This window comes from Bufo bufo, chromosome 3, assembly GCF_905171765.1.
Source record: "Bufo bufo chromosome 3, aBufBuf1.1, whole genome shotgun sequence".
In the NCBI taxonomy this organism is placed as follows: domain Eukaryota; kingdom Metazoa; phylum Chordata; class Amphibia; order Anura; family Bufonidae; genus Bufo; species Bufo bufo.
Genome location: NC_053391.1, coordinates 649,407,253 through 649,426,983, shown reverse-complemented (window position 1 = coordinate 649,426,983; position 19,731 = coordinate 649,407,253). Strand labels below are relative to the sequence as shown.

At 41.9% G+C, this 19,731-nt stretch overlaps 1 protein-coding gene across 1 annotated transcript in view; it reads right to left on the bottom strand.

Moving 5' to 3' along the window:
- Positions 1 to 11,592: 11,592 nt before the first annotated feature.
- The window catches only part of ZC3H12C (zinc finger CCCH-type containing 12C), a 31,256-nt gene continuing 23,117 nt past the window's right edge, over positions 11,593 to 19,731 (bottom strand). Inside the window, exons 5-6 of the mRNA XM_040422468.1 lie at positions 16,233 to 16,339; positions 11,593 to 12,968 (exon numbers count right to left, since the gene is read on the bottom strand). Coding sequence (XP_040278402.1) covers positions 11,593 to 12,968; positions 16,233 to 16,339 — 1,483 coding nt within the window. The remainder of the gene's footprint in view (positions 12,969 to 16,232; positions 16,340 to 19,731) is intronic.

Here is a 19,731-nt window from a genome sequence, read left to right as displayed (position 1 = left end):
CCATTGCCATCCGGATTGTCTGACCACGCTTACTGCCGCCTGCCCTGACCCACCGCCTGCCTACCGACTGCGCCTCTGCCAGACTTCCTGCACCTACTACCTGCCTGCGGTCCTTGCCACTGGGCTCCACTCCTACCTCCAGCCAGCGGTCCTCTGACTCAGGTGAGCCTGTAGGACTGTTACAACCAGTTATTAAATCCAAGGGTTCACATACTTTTTCCACCTGCACTGTGAATGTTTACATGGTGTGTTCAATAAAAACATGGTAACATTTAATTCTGTGTGTTATTAGTTTAAGCAGACTGTGATTGTCTATTGTTGTGACTTAGATGAAGATCAGATAGCATTTTATGACCAATTTGTGCAGAAACCCATATCATTCCAAAGGGTTCACATACTTTTTCTTGCAACTGTATGTGTAGAGGTGGACTGGCAACTTAAAGTGGCCCTGAAAAATACCTAAAAGTGCCCCATCCAAATTTACAAAAGGTGGGGCAACACCAGTAGGCTGGGCAAACAGAATTAGGTGGAGTCAGCCATACCATCTGCAGTGCCACAGGCCTCTTCCAGCCTTTGGCCTGAGATGTCTGTGTTCCTGTGTCGTCTGTATAGTCTTCCTACCTCGTGTCCTGTTTAACCGTATCACCGTCTTGGTAATCGTGATACAATTGAATTGAGGAAGGCATCTACAGTACCTAATGTTCCCATTGTTAATTCATGCTGAGACTGTCAGATCGTTACGTATTTGGCAGCTTCAGGTGGCCTCCAGCCCACCAAGAAATTTCCCTGTAGGGTCTATGGCCAGTCAACCCCTGCCTATGTGTATTAAAGAGGGTAGACAGGTCTCCTGATTGCCCCTCAACACAAGAATAAGGAGGATAGTATCTGCTGCTGTGCAATGATTCACGCCAACTTCTCAGTTATTAGACAGTAGTTTAGTGCAATCTGTTCAGGATTAGAACCTCATGTTCTTCATTGCCCTGTTATATGTGCAATTCCAAACTCTTTTCTTGTCCCGTTGTCTCATCTGCTATCCCACTGTATTTTAGTGTAGGCCACCGACACTTACTTCTTCTCTTCTCTCATTGTCTTCTTTGATATCTATCTCCTCTAGTAACTCATTGTCACTTCTCAAATCCCACTGCCATCCTTTTTATTCCATCATCTCCTATGCAATTTTTCTTTTTTAATGTTTCACATCCAAGCTATTAAATTTGTTGACATTATGTGCTCAAGTCATTGTCGCTGTTCTCCTTTCATTCCCACAGCACTTAAGGCTATATGACATTTACCGATCAGCCAGGCGATTGTCAGGAGGGAAGCGTTCCTTTCTGGCAATAGTCTGCTTGCTAGTGAAGGAGACCACTGCTATTACATGCAGTGATCTCCTCCTCAGTATGGGTAGGAGCAGTCATTATGCCATCGCTTATCCCCATGCTGTCTAGTTGTTTGCTGGCAGCAGATCGTGATTACACAGCACGATCTGCCGCTGGGAAATGATTTTTAAACCAGTTTAAAAATCTGGATTGCCCGATGAATGAGCGTTTTTTCATTCATTGGGTAATTCGCGGCAGTATTACACTGCCAGATCATCGCTAACGAGCGTTACTACGACCTGGATCTAGGGAGTTATTCTAATTGCCTGATTGGAGTCAGGAAGGAATTTTTTTCCCTTAAGTGGGGAAAATTGGCTTCTACCTCATAGGGTTTTTTTTTTTTTGCTTTCCTCTGGCTCATCTTGCAGGATAACAGGCCGAACTGGATGGACAAATGTCTTTTTTCGGCATTATATACTATGTTACTATGCTTGTTAGCGATGATCTAGCAGACTATCTGCCTGTCTAATATAGGCTTTAGAGTGGCCGATTGACTTATAAAGCCACATCATTTACATATAAACATTCAGTGCTCACCATATTCATACATAATTTTTACTTCAGCATTTATTCTTCTCTCAAGACCCCTGTAGGCACTATACTACTGTGCCCATCCGGCCCTTGTTGTTCCTGATGTTACTTTATGTATTTCTGATCCATGGCCACTCTGTATATGCATAGGGAGCACAATGAAACCAAAGGAATTTTCCAAAAGACTTTAATAAATTGTTCATCCAATTAATAACAGTGGTATCTGCAAATAATGCTGATGAAGGTACAGGACTGTGCATTGTAATATACAGAGAATTGGAAAAAAAATACCTTTATAAAAATGTTTATACCAAAATACTTTATAAAATGTTGACACTCAGGTATCTGTAAAATGGCACATTTATTATGACTTCATTAAAACTGGTGGTCAACCAATGTCTGGTTAGATATTAGTCACCAGGAAGCTATAACATTAAGATTCGACGAAGTTGATAGATACATTAGAAAAAGGTAGTAAAAGTAGGTCCTATGGAGATCATATATGGACAAATGTATCATGATATGTCCAGATATTCTAACAGAGCATTATTATCCCTACAACCCTATAGGATTTACTCAAAGTAAGATCAAATGTCTATAGCTAACCTTATACAAGTAAACCTAGTTATTGGATATGTAGCATGTCAGCCATGTTGGGCACTAACAGGCAAAAAAAGAAAGGTTGAGGACCGACGTAGCTAGCATCACATTCTCAAATTCCCTGTCCTCTATATAACAAAAACCTTGATATAAACCATGATGACCCTGCGGTAGATTGCAGAAGGTAGAAATAAGATGGTGGTGGCCTCAGGGCAATTACCTCTTTTGCCCATGCCATAGTCCAGCATAGTTCCTTTTGCGGAACTTTGATGTCTTTGCATCTTGTCTTGGACTAGGACAGTAGGTTTTACCCCTAATGAGCAATATCATAGATAAAGAAAGATTTTTTTTGTAGTCTTCATATCGGCATCTCTACTAGATTGGACATAAACCATGGTATTAGTGAAACACCCCTTCGGGTATATCAAAATATAAATGGAAGGCATAAAAAAATGTTCTACAAAATATCTTTGATGTAACAGCCATATTTTTTTTTTGTCATATACTTGTAAAATGTCTTTATTCTGGATGCAAAAATATAATTTTTGATGTATTCATTAAAAAATGTTTTTTGAAAAAAAATATAGATTGTCAATATTATTTTTCCGATAACATTTTACTCTGAAATAGTTGATTTGACTAAAAAAAATATTAGCCAATAGAAGCATATGTCATAGTGTTGTTTCCTTTTGGAATTAATGTACATAGAAAATATACTCTACAGTGGTGCCCAAGATGGGCAGTAGAGTGTAAGAACTTTTTTGGCTTTTTCTGCCTCTCCCAGTCTCAATGGAGTCCAAGTGGTTGAATCTTCTCCAATCATAAATGTTTAGTTTGAAAACCCCTTTAATGTGACTTTAAGGCATTACATATGGGTCGACAATATTCAGTCTACTTTGCCTTTGGTTCTAGAAGTTGACATTTTCTTGTAATCAACCTTGGACTCATTCATGGATGCACTGTGGCTTCCAAGGATGGACTGTAACTGGTCTAAATCTTTGCCAGTATAAGTCATTCTTCACAGCTAGAGTAAAGGGAGGCAATCTAAGGATCTGTTCTCACCGACATGGGAGGTTCTGTTCCTAACCATCTTGGGTTCTGTCATTTTGATGGGAAGTATAGTGCAGCACACAGTGCTACTTTTCCAGTCAAAACTATGGACACCTTGATGGAGTCAGATGGAACCCATTATGTCAATGCGGCTGGGGTTCATTGGGTTCATTGGCAGTGTCCATCATGTAAGGGGTTTACTATAACATTGTAAATTATAAAGGGAAACCACAATGCTGATGTGAACAAAGCCTAAGATTTGATGACTGATAATTAAATCCTATAAGGTGAATAATAGACATGGAGAATCCCTACTTAATTAACAGGGTAATTGAGTAGTCTTCACAATTTTTTTGTTCTCTGTTGGATGTCCCTGAACCTTTGCATAATGTCATCAAGTGGTCCGGGCTTTCATGAGAGACGAACTCTTTGTCTGCAAACTCCTGGAGAAAGCGCTCATATAAAAGTAAAATATTGCTCTGGTAGCACTATAGCATCCTCATACGTTATACAATGTGCACCGATTTGGCATTGCTATGAGCATAAGAATTAAGGGATTTAATTTTGGGGTAAATATGATTGAACGAACTACCCAATTTCACTGATTTAAAGGGGTTTTCTTTGGATTTCTATGGTTTTAAAAGATATGTCTATATAGTTGCTTACCTCGTGTACATCTCCATGCTTTTATTGTTCCAGTTTGGACTCTCCTGACCCATTTTCATCATGTAAACCATTCTCTCTGGTTTCTTTCCATCCTGTATGTAGCACTTCCTGTTGCTGCTTCCAGCCAAACCCATGATGCACTTCTCCTTCCTCTACCACAGCTCCAGCAATGCCCCTAACAACGCCCAGCTAGTATATAGCCCCTCCCACCCTGTTAGTTACATAGACACTCACATATCACTGCCCCTAACAATGCCCAGCTAGTTGATAGCTCCTCCCACCCTTCTAGTTACATAGACACTCCCCTATCACTGCCCCGCCCATGGACATAACGGTAAAAGAACTATCTTCATAAGGGTCCATTCACAGGTCCGTAGTGTATTGCGGATCCGCAAATTGCGGACCTGCAATACACCCGGCTGGCACCCCCCCTATAGAACTGCCTATTCCTAATAGGACATGTTCTTTATTTTTGCGGAGCCGCATCCCGGAAGTTCGGGGTCGAAGCCCAGAAGTTCGGGGCCGCACTCCGGAAATGCGGATGCGGAGAGCACATAGTGTGCTCTCCGCATCTCTTCCGGCCCTATAGAGAATGAATGGGTCCGCACCCGTTCCCGATATTGCGGAAGGGATGCGGACCCATTTGCGGACGTGTGAATGGACTCTAAGTTATTGTTTTAAAGGATGCAGATGCAAATGCAAACCGAAAAACCCCTTTAAATGTTCACCTTAAATGGCCCAGCTGACTGAAGACCTATTTTACAAGCTTTAAAGGGGTTGCCACATATGTATGAAAAAAATAAATGCTTAGATTGCATTACAATAATACAAAGTGCAATGCTCATCTTACCGATCCCTCACCACTCCCATTCTGATGCTTCCTGGTTCCCTCATCCGCCTCTGTACTTCCTGGTCCCTGTCAAAACGGAAATGTGACCCCTCAGCCAATCACTACAGAAACCGATAGGGACCCTGGAGGCATTCGAACAAGGAGTGTCAGGATATCCGTAAGGTGAGCATTATTCTTTTATTATTTTAACGCACATTTATGTGGTTGGACGGCCCCTTTAATCTACAGTCCTACATCCTCTCTCTTGGGGTTAAGTTAGGGGGCTTTGTGTTCCTTTGAAGTTCCACAAAAATGTAGGTTCAGGTTCAAGTGAAATGAACCAGCTAGGTAACAATGCTTAGTTGTATACAAAGACTGAGCCAGTAGTAATGTTGGCAGACAGTCTATCCTTCCCTAGATAAATGAGGAGTCCTTCTGACCATTCTAATATCTATCAACTGAACACAAAATTTTATGTAGCTAAAAATATTTCACACAAAAAAATACTTTTCTTATTATATCAAAAGAAGCTTTATATTAGTTAGAAGGAACAGGTACTTAAAATTTTTCTAGCAAAAATTCTGTTAAGATTTCCTATTAGTTCAAATCTAAGTGGAATTCCAGCTCCTTGTAATTGTGAGCCTATCAAGTTACTGGTTCCTTACATAAAATTTAATAGACAGTAGGTAGTGGCTTGAAAAGGTGATGGCGGGCCCTTGTGCGACAGTACATATGGTATATGGCACATATTAGACTACATGTCCCCCAGTGAGAAAACAGGTGTACAAAACCAAAAATGTGCAAAGTTTTTTGTTTTCTTTTTTGGTCCAGTAAGTGGTGCAGTACATCCAAAATGCAGTTTCCTATACAACTGGGTTAAGTCACCCAGTATCATATGGCTACTGAACAAAAACAACAAGGGCAGCTCCAAAAAAGACAGTACATGACCTGAGAATGAGAATAGACTACCTACTGTGGCAAGCTACAAGAGAAGCACTGGACAAACACCCTGTGTGAACCTGGCCTCAGAGGAATGTTTGCTAAAAATGTATTTGCCCCTTTCCAGTTATTCTTTACAATTCCCTGACTTTTTACATTCACTAAGCTTATCTGGAAACCCCTCTGCTAACCTGTAAGATCCCCTTAGGAACGCATTATTCATTTTTGAACAAAGCCTGTCAAAGTTGAAAACCTAGATTTTGTAATGATTCAGATGCAAATTATTAGAATTTGCATGATTCACATAACTGCCTTTTATCATTTATGTATTCATTGTTTAGAAATCAGTCTCGGCCTCTTCTAAGGCCACTGAATGTTTCACATTTTAATCGAGTGTCAAATGCCAATCATTACAGTTTGGAGGAGCTGCTGTCTATATGCTGTGGCCCAAAGGACCACTGCAATGGTTAATTATTGCTAAAGGGCTTAATGTCCTTTATTTTAGGCACTGTGTATCCCACATGGTTGAATATAGACGAGGAAATAGTTAATCTGTCAGCATCTTGATGTTGTTGCCAGGATGATGTGCTGCTCATGCCCATGTCTGGTTAGTTTTGTCTAGTTTTAGAGGTTGAAGCTACAACATGCGAGTCTGGCAGAAGCTGATAGCAAGGAAAGAGAATTTTTTTGCTGGAAGAACACCATTCTTATGGAGGAAGAAGCTGACAGAGAAAAGCAATTGTGCCAGGAGAACCCTGAGAGAAAGCAGGAAAGCTACCTGCAGAATATTTTGGATCACCTTTAAGTGATAGCAAAGGTAATGCTCGTTTGTAGCTATGGACCTTACTGCTTGTGGAGAGGGTATATTACCTCCAGTGCCCACCACACTTTTATAATGGATTGGCCATCTGTGTGAAGATCTGCACCCCACAGTGGAAACTGCAGTACTGATTGTGAAAGTTTGCTGTTCCTGTGAACACTTTGAGAAGATTGCAGAGTGTTCGGAGAGACCATAGACCCTACAGGGAAATTTTTAGGTGGGCCAATGTCCAGGGGGTCGCCTGAGCTCTCCTTATGGCCTCAGGCCAGGTACATAACGATCTGATGCACTCAGCATTAATTAATGTAGGAGCGTCAGGTACTTATGCACTTGGCTTTTGGCCACAGGAGCCTTCCTGAATTCAACTGCAGTCGAATACTGGAGCAGGGGTAGCAGTATTCTATACTGTGGTATATGGTTTTGCTGGGGTGGTATTTTGTACCGCACTACAGTGTTGCTGGCCTTGCCTACTTCTGTTGTCCCTGCCTGCCTGTGTTTCCCCTGCCTTCTGTCAATTTGGACCCACCTACAACATGGGGCCACTTTTAGGATTTCCAGGGCACTAAAATCCCAGTCCGCTCCTGATTGCCACTGCCTATACACAGCCTTTGGGAAATGTGAGCTCTGTGTTATACCTCAGAACTGTGCCTATTGCTGCTATATGCACTACAACTCATCATCCTCAGTAAAGAAACTGTTCCTTCTTATCACCTAACTGGACCTGGTTATTGTCTCCACCATCCACCGGGCCCTGCTCCTAACCTCTTGCTTCGCACTCTGCCAGCCACCTAATATAAAAGGCCCCCCACCTAACACCAGGCAGGAGCCTCTAAAGAGCTCATAAAGTGCCCTGAGGGAAGAACACGTGCACACTCCATTCACTGCATGAGTCAGGGTGAGGACTGCCACTGTGAACTGAGTACTACTACCAAATCATAGCCACTACCATTCCTCCCATCCTTGCCTCCCCTACGGTTCACTACATTTATACACCTCATATTTACCTATAGGGGTATTTAAAAAATAATCATTCGTATTCAATGACTACCTGTATCTAATATCACATTTTAGATCTAATCACATTTTTTTACATTTTAGATCAATCTTCACCACGTCTCTTAATGTTCCTTTTTGAAATCTAGTCGATACCCACAATGTATGAAACTATGGCTTACTTCAGAAAGTATCTGTTTTGGAATTAAGACAGTGGAAAAGCTTTGGTCCAACTACTGCATCTACTAATTGTCTATGTCCATCCACTTGTTCTGAAGGGGTTGTCCATGATCAGAGAAAAGCATCAACTTTGCCCCCAGAAAAAGTACAACATCTGTCCATTGGCTGTATCTGGTACTGCAGCGCATTCCCATTCAAGTGACTGGGGCTGAACTTCAATATCACAAATACACAGCCATAGACAAGTGTTGTGCTTATTCTGCTGTTGCCACTATCCATATTATGATTTGACTGGTTACAGGTTGTTCTAGCCTAGCAGAATTCATGATATAGCTTCAAGAGCATGCAGCCATGTCTTTAGTAGCATAATCGCATCAATGGTCAAGTCACTACCTCCCACAAGATCAACACACTCCCCTCCTGCTGCTTTCATCATTGCCATCAAATTATTGAAGGTTTAATTTTTCCTCTGCCCACTTCAAGCCAAGTTACTCAAAGACAAAGATTATATTTGCCTGAAAACAATAATGAATAACACGCCCATGAGGTAATTAAACCTAGCATATATTGATATTGCTGTTGTCTTAATGATCATTCAGCCTACGGCTATCTTTCAGCCATTGCTCAATTATACACATTGGGTTTGGGCAAGTCGGCATGGTATTACTATAATGAGTTGGGTTAGACCAGTGATGGCTAACCTCCGACACTCCAGCTGTGGTGAAACTATGACTCCCAGCATGCTCCATTCATTTCTATGGAGTTCTGAGAACAGCCAAGCAAGTGTACATCTTGAGAGTCATAGTTTTACCACAGCTGGAGTGCCAGAGGTTAGCCACATGGTTAGAGGAAGTCAGACTCATCTGGTGACACTTCTCTTGAGACCAATAAGAAACCCCATGGGGGAACTGTCAAGCAGTCACCACCAATAAAAGATCTGCTATATTCCAGTAGTTTTTAGACATTTTTTAGAAAGTTTCACCCTATAAAAATGAATGTCACATTCACAAAGGATCTTCAGCTGCTATGGGAATAGCTGAATTTCAGTTTACCCATCACATTTAAAACACAAAAATAAATTGTTTGTGAACACTGCCATAATGGTCAAAGAAAATTGTATTCATAAAGCTAACAATTTGTTTTAGAAACTGAATTATGAAATTATTTACAGTTGTAATATTGAGAGGAACTAAAAAACTATTGTTTATCAAAATAAAAAATACTTGAAAAAGTTCTGTCACTGTCTATAAAAGAGACAAGAAATCTGGATTTTTAGATATGACATACACGTTAGGAATGACTTTATCTGTGGTAGGTTTGGACTACCATCAGCCAGATAAAACCGAGAGCAACCCTATACAGAACAAATGCATGGTCCCTTTAATTGGAGGAGTAGACTCCGCAAACCTGCATGAGCCACAAGGTGTGGGCCAACCAGAGAGTTCTCTGATTGTATAAGAAGTTCATGGTAAAGTCGGCCTTCATGTTCATTTTCAATATTCCATACCTACTGTAACCCCCACCATCTATTCTGTCTTCAGTGTTCTATAGATTTGAGTCCCTTCATAAACACAATAACATGTAAAAATCCCATCCCGATATCATAAATGTGACGGGGGGAGAGTCTATCGTAATTTAAATATGTATGATATCATTAAGGGTGTGCTTATGATGGCTACAAACTCTGTAAAAGCTCCAGCTATGCTCCTTAATGCAGAGGGATACAATAAAACTGTGTATAACACAAAGTCCTCTGTACTGGATAAAATTCACAAAAAAATGGATTCAATTAGTGCCCCTTTTACAAACTGGATTGTAAACATAGATTTCCGTAAAGTAGACACACATGAATCTATAGTTCAGTTTACCTTAATGGGGTTTTCCGGGATTACTATGGTTTTTAACAAATATGTTCACGTAACTACTTGCCTCATGTACATCTCCCCACATGCTTTTTTTTTCGAGTTTGGACTCTCCTGACCCGTTTTCACCATGTAAACGAATCCCTCTGGTTTGTTTCCATCCTGTATGTAGCACTTCCTGTTCCTGTATCCAACCAAACCCATGATGCACTGCTCCTTCCTCTGCCACAGCTCCAGCCCCGCCCCTAACAATGCCCAGCTAATATATAGCTCCTCCCACCCAGCTAGTTACATAGAAACTCCCCTATCACTGCCCTGCCCATGGACATGACATCACAGGAAATAAAATAAAAGAGCTTCATGGACATGGTCATGTGACTACAGCCCAGAACGAAAGATAGGAGCAATAAAGTTATAAGAAATACATTACAAAATTACAGCGACCTTCATAAAGGATTATTGTAAAGGATGTTGATGCAAACCGGAAAACCCCATTTAAATTGATCATGTTAGCTCCTGTTTAAAAAACAAAATCAATAAAGCAAATTAAAAAAAAAATCTATAAAAAAATTACAATAAAAGTGCCGCACATTGCGTGTACATCAATCAATGTATCGTAACCCATGTTAGTCAACAAAATACAAAACAAAAAACATAAAAAATAAATAGGTAAAAAATTTAATCAGTGCTTGTTTGGTCTTTGTTTTATAGAAAAAGAATCATATAATACAAAGAATCTACAGTGTTATAACGCTTAGTTCATGTAATAAACTACATGTATGAATAGCCCACTACGAAAAGAATCAGTCCCTTTTTTAATTTCACTAGTCCTTTTCTGAGGATATACATAGATATCAGTCAAAACTCTAATCTAGAGTGGAACAATGGGGAAAAAAATTATTAATAAATAGAACAATAATAATAAATTAATTCGGAAGAACTAAAGGATAGTGTTAGTGGAAGAAGTGGTTAATTATTTTTACTGTATTCATGTAGATCATTGTCAATTGTAAAAAAAAACAACGAAAAAAAAACAAAAAAAACACAAGCACGTCACCACTGATGATTGCTTCTTATATCAGGGCTCATGTGCGTGGGGATATGTATGGAGCCATAATCTGGCCCATTAGAAGCCTATGGAGCTCTGTCGTACCTCCGCATGCCTCTGGATACCATGGAAGGCATTGCTTCTAGGGGAAGATACAGTATGTCTGTAATATGGCACAGTGCTGAGCCCCATATGGCACCACATGGAGTGATCATGGTAATGAGGCCCAAGTAAAAAAAAAAAAAAAAAGGGACTGGTGCTTTAAAGCTGGTTCATTAGGAAATGAGATGATGCACCAAACATATGAAAATATAAATAAAATATCTATGTCTATAAAATTAATGTTTGGCCCAAGTCAAAGGCTGCCAGTTATGTAATGTATCAAGGCAATTACATAAAAAAATATATAATAAAAAAAAAAAAAATCAACCTTTGCTTGTAGTACAAATGCCATATAACCCTGTGCTGTAACTGAGCGATCACACCTCAATACAATAGATGAGCACTGCTAAAATGTCAGCATACTGGTGTACATCGGAGATGGATGGCTCAGTAATTAACATACATGATTTACTATATAACCCCCTTGCTGAGAAGGAGATTACAAATGCTATTGTAGCAAACCTCCTTCAGCATTAGCTGAACAAAAGAAATAAACTTCACACCGCAAAAGGTGTATAGTTTCTATGTTATTATCTTCAATATCCACACTGGGATTTTTCCACCAAAATGGCTGCCGCAAGCTGTTGGGCATCAGTGACATGCGGGTTTCTTTTCATCACTAGTCGCACAAGTTCTGCTGGAAAGATGTTGCACAAGTTCACAAAAATCTTTTCTCTGGTATTTGAAAATCTTTGGGGTTCCTGAGGGATTCCACAATATGGTACCCTCCAAGAAGGATCTTGGCTTTCTGGTGGGCTTTGGAAAGCAAATTGCTCATAACATGGTTGGGAAGGGTTACCCAGCATTGGGTAGTTTGGTCGATAACCATAAGCATCTCCATAACTCATTCGATCCCAGTTTCTGGGACTTTCTTGACTTAAATAGGTTTTGTGTTGACGCTGTGGTGGGCTTTCATATAGTCTTGAATCTGAGATGCTTTCCATTCTTGTAGACACCAGAGATCTTCCCATAATTCCATTCTTTGATGCAGGCGATTTTTGGCTAACGTGGTACTCATTTGGACAACTTGACCTTGCTGCAACGACAGGATGCTGCAGAGGCAAAGACATATAAGGTGGTATCGTCTTGTGGTGATGCTTCACCTCTTGTTCATGCCCAAAACTTTGAACTCTAGTCAAAGAGTCATGGTAGCCTTGCATGAATGCTTGAGAACGATTGTGTGAATGAATGTGCTGGCACTTCATATTATCTTCCAGTTGTGGATCAGGGGAGCTAACATAGGAACGGTCATTGTATCCTGCATAGGAATCACTACTTCCACAGCTCAAACTACCTTCACTGCTGCAGTCAGATGCCACAGAGCTAATCCTGTAATCTGTGTCTAGTGAAAAACGCCGTTCTGGACTCCGGGTTCCAGATATACCGAGGTTTGAGTAAGCATTCATCATGGAATAATATCCAATATCCACTGGAGATTCACATTTGGGGTACTGTTCACATGAGATCGTCCCATGATTTTTTGTGGACATTAGCATTGGAGAGTAGAGTCCGGGTGGTATTTGGTCCTGAGATGGTAAATGCACAGTAGTAAGTAAGCCATTTCGAGATGGAGTTGTACTTTGGGGTTTCATACTTGATATACTAACTAAGGATGGCACAGACCTTGTTTCCAACTTGTTTTTGGAGGGAAGCTTCTCCTCCAAGTCATAAGCCTGAGTTCTAATACTGGGGTCTGATTGCCTCTTTGGGGCTGAGCGCTTTCCATCTGAGTTGGAGTCAATCTTGGTGTTTGATGGAACACTGTTGCTCTTGACTAGCCCAACTTCATTGGCAGACTTGGCAATGTTGCTCCGAGACATAGCACGAAGTTCATCTGCTACTGAACGCTGAGGTTGATTTCCTCTTTCTGGATGGTAATACTTGCACTTATGTCCATAGGTACATTTCTTTCCTAAAATCAAAAACACCCAATATGACATAATTAGTAATTCTGACCCAAAACAAATTGTCTGTGATCTTTGAAAGCATGGATCACACCAACTTTCACAAAGGTCTACATGGTTCCCATTTAGTCTTCAGTTCCTATAATGCTACTAATACTATTACTGATAACTCTACTATGACTTCTACTACTATTAATACTACCACCACCAGTAATAATCATAACACAAAAGAGGCAAAATTGAATAGGAATGCTGTCATTCTAGAGGATTATTCCGTCTGAGCTTGGCCCTCCACCAATCCTCAAAACGTCTTTGCCTTGGTGCTCATCAATGCATCCTAACCACTTTCATGCTTATTAGTGATTTTCATCACTGACCATTGGCATATCTACCATGGAGACAGACCACACAATTGCTATAAGGCCTGGGTGGAGAGTAATCAGCGCTGAACAGCTTCTCCTGTTACCGACATAGATACACTGCATTTTCCATCAGCCGCTACTAGGAGAAACTCTGTGCAAAGAGAATATTTCCAGCTCCCATTGATATAAATGGTAACTGTATACATTTATATGCACTGAGCTCCCCCCTGTGGTGGTTCCAGGCAGCCAGATTTCTAATATAAAGTACTGTGTGAAGGGAAGCAGAGATTTATCAGTGTATTTATGGCCAGTTGTCTGGTGTAAACACATTAGGAAATATGGTGTTCAGAATGAGCTTCGTATCCATAAAGCACCTGTTACACTTTTTACGACAGTAAGGCCTCATGCACACGACCGTTTTTTTTGCGGTCGTGCGGAGCCAAACGGATCCGTCCTGACTTACAATGCAAGTCAATGTGGACGGATCCGTTTGACGTTGACACAATATGGTGCAATTGCAAATGGATCCGTCCCCCATTGACTTTCAATGTAAAGTCAGGACTTAATATACCATAGGATCTGAGTTTTCTCCAATCCGATGGTATATTTTAACTTGAAGCGTCCCCATCACCATGGGAACGCCTCTATGTTAGAATATACCATCGGATTTGAGTTACATCGTGAAACTCAGATCCGACAGTATATTCTAACACAGAGGCGTTCCCATAGTGATGGGGACGCTTCCAGTTAGAATATACTACGAACTGTGTACATGACTGCCCCCTGCTGCCTGGCAGCACCCGATCTTTTACAGGGGGCTGTGATCAGCACAATTAACCCTTCAGGTGCCGCACCTGAAGGGGTTAATTGTGCGTACCATAGCCCCCTGTAAGAGATCAGGGGCTGCCAGGCAGCAGGGGGCAGACCCCCCTCCCTCCCCAGTTTGAATATCATTGGTGGCCAGTGTGCGGCCCCCCCCGGCCCCCCCTCCCTCCATTGTAATATCATTGGTGGCCAGTGTGTGGCCTCCCCTCTCCCCCCCTCCCTCTATTGTAATATCATTGGTGGCCAGTGTGCGGCCTCCCCCGACCCCCCCCTCCCTCCCTTTATTGTAATATCATTGGTGGCCAGTGTGCGGCCTCCCCCGGCCCCCCCCCTCCCTCTATTGTAACATCATTGGTGGCCAGTGTGCGGCCTCCCCCCCTGCCCGATCATTGGTGGCAGCGGAGAGTTCCGATCGGAGTCCCAGTTTAATTGCTGGGGCTCCGATCGGTAACCATGGCAACCAGGACGCTACTGCAGGCCTGGTTGCCATGGTTACTTAGCAATATTAAATATTAGAAGCATCATACTTACCTGCTGCGCTGTCTGTGACCGGCCGGGAGCTCCTCCTACTGGTAAGTGACAGGTCTGTGCGGCACATTGCTTAATGATCTGTCACTTACCAGTAGGAGGAGCTCCCGGCCGGTCACAGACAGCGCAGCAGGTAAGTATGATGCTTCTAATATTGTAATATTGCTAAGTAACCATGGCAACCAGGCCTGCAGTAGCGTCCTAAACTGGGACTCCGATCAGAACTCTCCGCTGCCACCAATGATCGGGGGGGGGGGGGGGAGAAGGGAGGCCGCACACTGGCCACCAATGATATTAATACAATAGAGGGGGGGCTGGGGGGGGCACACACTGGCCACCAGTGATAATACAATAGAGGGAGGGGGGGGCTGCACTGGCCACCAATGAAAATAATACAATAGAGGGAGGGAGGGGGGCCGCACTGGCCACCAATGATATTCAAACTGGGGAGGGAGGGGGGTCTGCCCCCTGCTGCCTGGCAGCCCCTGATCTCTTATAGGGGGCTATGATATGCACAATTAACCCCTCAGGTGCAGCACCTGAGGGGTTAATTGTGCGGATCACAGCCCCCTGTAAGAGATCGGGTGCTGCCAGGCAGCAGGGGGCAGTCATGTACACAGTTCGTAGTATATTCTAACTAGAAGCGTCCCCATCACTATGGGAATGCCTCTGTGTTAGAATATACTGTCGGATCTGAGTTTTCACGAAGTGAAAACTCATCTCTGAATGGGTCCGTGAACCGTTGTCCGTCCAAAAAATTTGACGGACAGGAAACACGGATCACGGATACGGCTGCAAAAGCGGTCCATTTTTCGATTTTTCCACGGACCCATTGAAAGTCAATGGGTCCGCAAAAAAAAAAACGGAAAACGGCACAACGGCCACGGATGCACACAACGGTCGTGTGCATGAGGCCTTAGAGTGAGGCAGAGCAAGACTTTTTTTATTACAATTTTTTTTATAACAAATTTCTTTCACTTAAAGGCACTGTAGACAGGGAAGGCGGCGCTGGGCACCGGACGGTGAGGGGTGCGGCCAGGGACCCTGTATTAACAGACCTCCCCTTAAGTAAGTGATTGACAGGTTATAAAAAACAGTTTTTTGGGCAAATAGAGCCACAGTGAGGTTTAATAAGGCCAGCTTAGGATTCTTCGTATTAGTCTGGACATGAGCATATGTTTAGGTTAGAGGGGTTAAATCTGATGACAGAATATCTTTAAAAAAAAAAAAAAAAAAGATCTGGCGGCTTGTACTGACAGGGAGTGTGTGATGCACACCTACTGGGATATATGGTGCTCTACTAAGCTTTGCTATGGCACCCTATGAGACCTTGTATATCCCTGCCTCTGACACCCTGACAGGGGTTCATCAAGCCCAACCTCTATATAAATAAAAATATATAGACCACATCAACCATACTGGCAAGTGATCATCTCCAAAGTAAGGTTTGAAGAGATTTGGCTTGTGCTGGAACTTTAGAACCCCATTTTCTTAGTACCTTACCATAATGATCTATTATACTTTCAGAGTCATTGCTGTGCTTAACCAGTAACTTACCATAAGGACAAGGCTGCTTCTTGTACTCAGGCACTACAGGCTTCTTTCTTAAAAAATTATCCAAGCTTGGTCCATGGCGGCCTAGGGGATCATCAGGTGGCATAAATCTACAAAAAAAACACAACAAAAACATTACTTCATACCTACGTTTAAACCAGCCATTTTGTGTCTCAATTATCTCAATATTTGCTTAATATATGGCACTTCCTATGTATAATAAAAGTTACCATTCAAAGTTTGGTATTATGGACAGCTCTAGGCGGAGTTATGGTTCTTTCAGACTTCTTCCATTTAAGAACTATGATGGCCATTGTGCTCTTGGGAACTTTCAGTGCAGCAGAATTTTTTTGTACCCTTTTTCAGACGTGTGCATCCACACAATCCAGTCTCTGAGCTCTACAGGCAGTTCTTTCCTTCTCAAGGCTTAGTTTTTGCTCAGATACGCATTGTCAACTGTGAGACCTTATATAGACAGGGACTGACTTTCCAAATCAAGTTAAAATCAACTGAATTTACACAGGTGGACTCCAGTCAAGGTGTGGAAACCTCTCAAAGATGATCAAGAGAAATGGGAGGCTGCATCAACCTCTGACTCAGAAGAGCTTGACAAGCATTCATCTGCGTAGGAGCAAGGAAGATTTTTACGTTATTGCTATTTAGAGAAGACGTTTTGAAAGTAATCTGATGTCTTCTACATTCTATTTCCCCCCCGTCATTGAGATTTATTTTATTACCATACTTACGATGTGTCAACATTGCTCTGAATCACACTGATGCAATGGAGGATGTGACATACAGGGTTTATTAACGCACAGTATGAATAACGAAGGTCCAGAACCTCTACTAAAAGTCATTTTAGGCTTCTCATGATCGCTTATTAGAGGACGCTTCTGGTCAGAGTTCATTTCCTCCTCTGTGTGTCACACCATAGGAGAATTTGTCACAGTTAACAAGTATCAGAACTATATACAGTATATAGGATCGAGGTCATGTTTTTTCAGTCTACTTTTCTGTGTGAGCTTCAGCCTGGGCTTGTCCGTACTAGAGGTGGTAATCCTGAGAGGCATTTTCTACCTCTACAGAACATGCAGACGTCCACTTTTAATTGCATTGTAAACTCTATTCTTATTATACATGTCAATAATGGAATCTGTGACTGCGCATGTGCAGTGAACTGAGTGGTGCTGACCCCGGCTTTATCTGCGGATGCGCTGGATGCAGATGATGATGAGACCTGGACTCATATCATGAAAGTTATAAATTCTTTGATAACCCAATGCTGAAATGTACAGTTTTCATATGTTCTAGGTTTGGATTGCTAAGCCCCAGCTGTATAAGGACGTGCTGGTGGTATAATGGCCCCCACCTTCTGACCTTTAAACTCCCAACAGTCACATTAACCCCTTAAAGACCAGGCTTATTTTCATTTTTGCATAGTTTTTATTTTTCCGTTCACATTCATATAAGGGCTTATTTTTTTGCGGTACAAGATACATATTTTAATGCCACAGTTTAATTTACCATGTTTTGCATTGGAAAACGGGAAAAAAATTCCTTGTTGGGTAAAATAAAAAAAAATAAAAAAAACACAATTCTGCCAAGGTTTTGGGGATTTTTACATCACAGCGTTCACTGTGCACTAACATAGCATCCTTATTCTGCAGCTCAATGCGATTACAGCGATACCAAACTTGTATAGTTTTCATTTTGTTTAATTACTTTAAAAAAAATGAAAACTTTTGAAAAAAAAAACTTTTCTTTGCATCGCCATATCTGTATGAGGGCTTGTTTTTCACATAGCGAACTGTAATTTTTATTGGTACAATTTTTATGGTATATACGACTTTTTGATCAATGTTATTCAATTTTTGGCCGGGACAAGATCACTAAAAAATGGCTAATCTCATGTTTTGAATTTTTTACGTTACGGCTTTCACCGCACAGGAATTTTTTTTTTTTTTTATATTTTAATAATAGTTCAGACATTTTTGGACACGACAATATCTATTATGTTGATTTTGTATTGTTTAGATATTTTTATATGGAAAATTGGAAAGGGGGGGTGAATTAATCTTTTAATATTTTTATAGTTACTTTTTATTTAATAACTATTAGCTCCCTTAGGGGGCTAGAACCTGGGATCTTTTTGAACAGGTGTCATGCTTCGGTGTGGGAGGGAAACACCACACCGAGCATAGGAGGGAAGGGGGGGAACAGGGAATCAGGCCTGAGAACTAGGGAATGAAAATGGACACCTCCTAGTGAAAACCCTAACTAAAATCCTGACTTACTACCAGTATGAACAGACCCCAAAGGTAGGTGAGTTCATGCACAGGAATACCTAGCGTCCTATCAAGCCCTATAGGACCCTGGTACTAATGGCAGGGACGAGACTACCTGTTCCTCCAAAGGGAAGCACGAACAGGAGTCTCCTTCAGGCCTAATACAAACAATAGGGAAAAGCAACAAACAGAAACCAAAGAAAATACAAAAGGGAAAGGAAAGACTTAACTTCAAAAGAGCAATGGAAGCACCAGGAACTCAGCCGAGAGCCAACCACAATCTATCCAAAAGGTCCAAACAGAAGCTATAAACCGCACAGCATTGTGGGAGAAGCAAATATAAATAGAGTAGGTTAAAACTAGATTTTTGTACTTACCGTAAAATCTGTTTCTCTTTTGTTCATTGGAGGACACAGGCTTTGACCATGGGTATAGCTGTTGCCGCTAGGAGGCGGACACTGAGCACACAAAGTGTAAGCTCCTCCCTCTTCAGCTATACCCTTCCTACAGGGACCAAGCTAAATCAGTTAGTGCAAAAGCAGTAGGAGAAGCCAAACACAAAAAAATCACACTGTGAAAAAACTCTGAACCACACAGGCCCGAAAAGGCCCTTAAACAAAAGAACAGGTGGGAGCTGTGTCCCCAATGAACGGAAGAGAAACAGATTTTAAGGTAAGTACAAAAATCTAGTTTTCTTATCCGTCTCATTGGGGGACACAGGCTTTGACCATGGGACGTTACAAAGCAGTCCCCAAGGGTGGGCATAACAAGCAACCCTCCCGTCAATCAGAGAACCGCCGTCTGCAAAACTCTACGCCCCAGAGACGCGCCAGCAGACGCAAAGGTGTGCACTCTATAAAACTTGGAAAAAGTATGCAAAGACGACCAAGTAGCCGCCTTGCACCCCTGGAGGGCCGAAGCCCAGTGATGCACCGCCCAAGAGGCCCCCACTGCCCAAGCCGAATGAGCAGTCACCCGAAAGGGCGGGGCCCGGTCCTTAATGTGGTACGCTTCCACAATAGCCAAACGAATCCATCGGGAAATGGAAGTTTTTGACGTTGCCAACCCTCGTCTCAGTACCTCTGGAATCACGAACAGGGAATCGGTTCGTCGGAAAGATGCCATCTGGGACAGATAGACTCGGACGGCTCATACCAAATCCAGGGTATGGAGAAACTGCTCCTGAGGATGAGATGGGTCAAGACAAAATGAAGGGA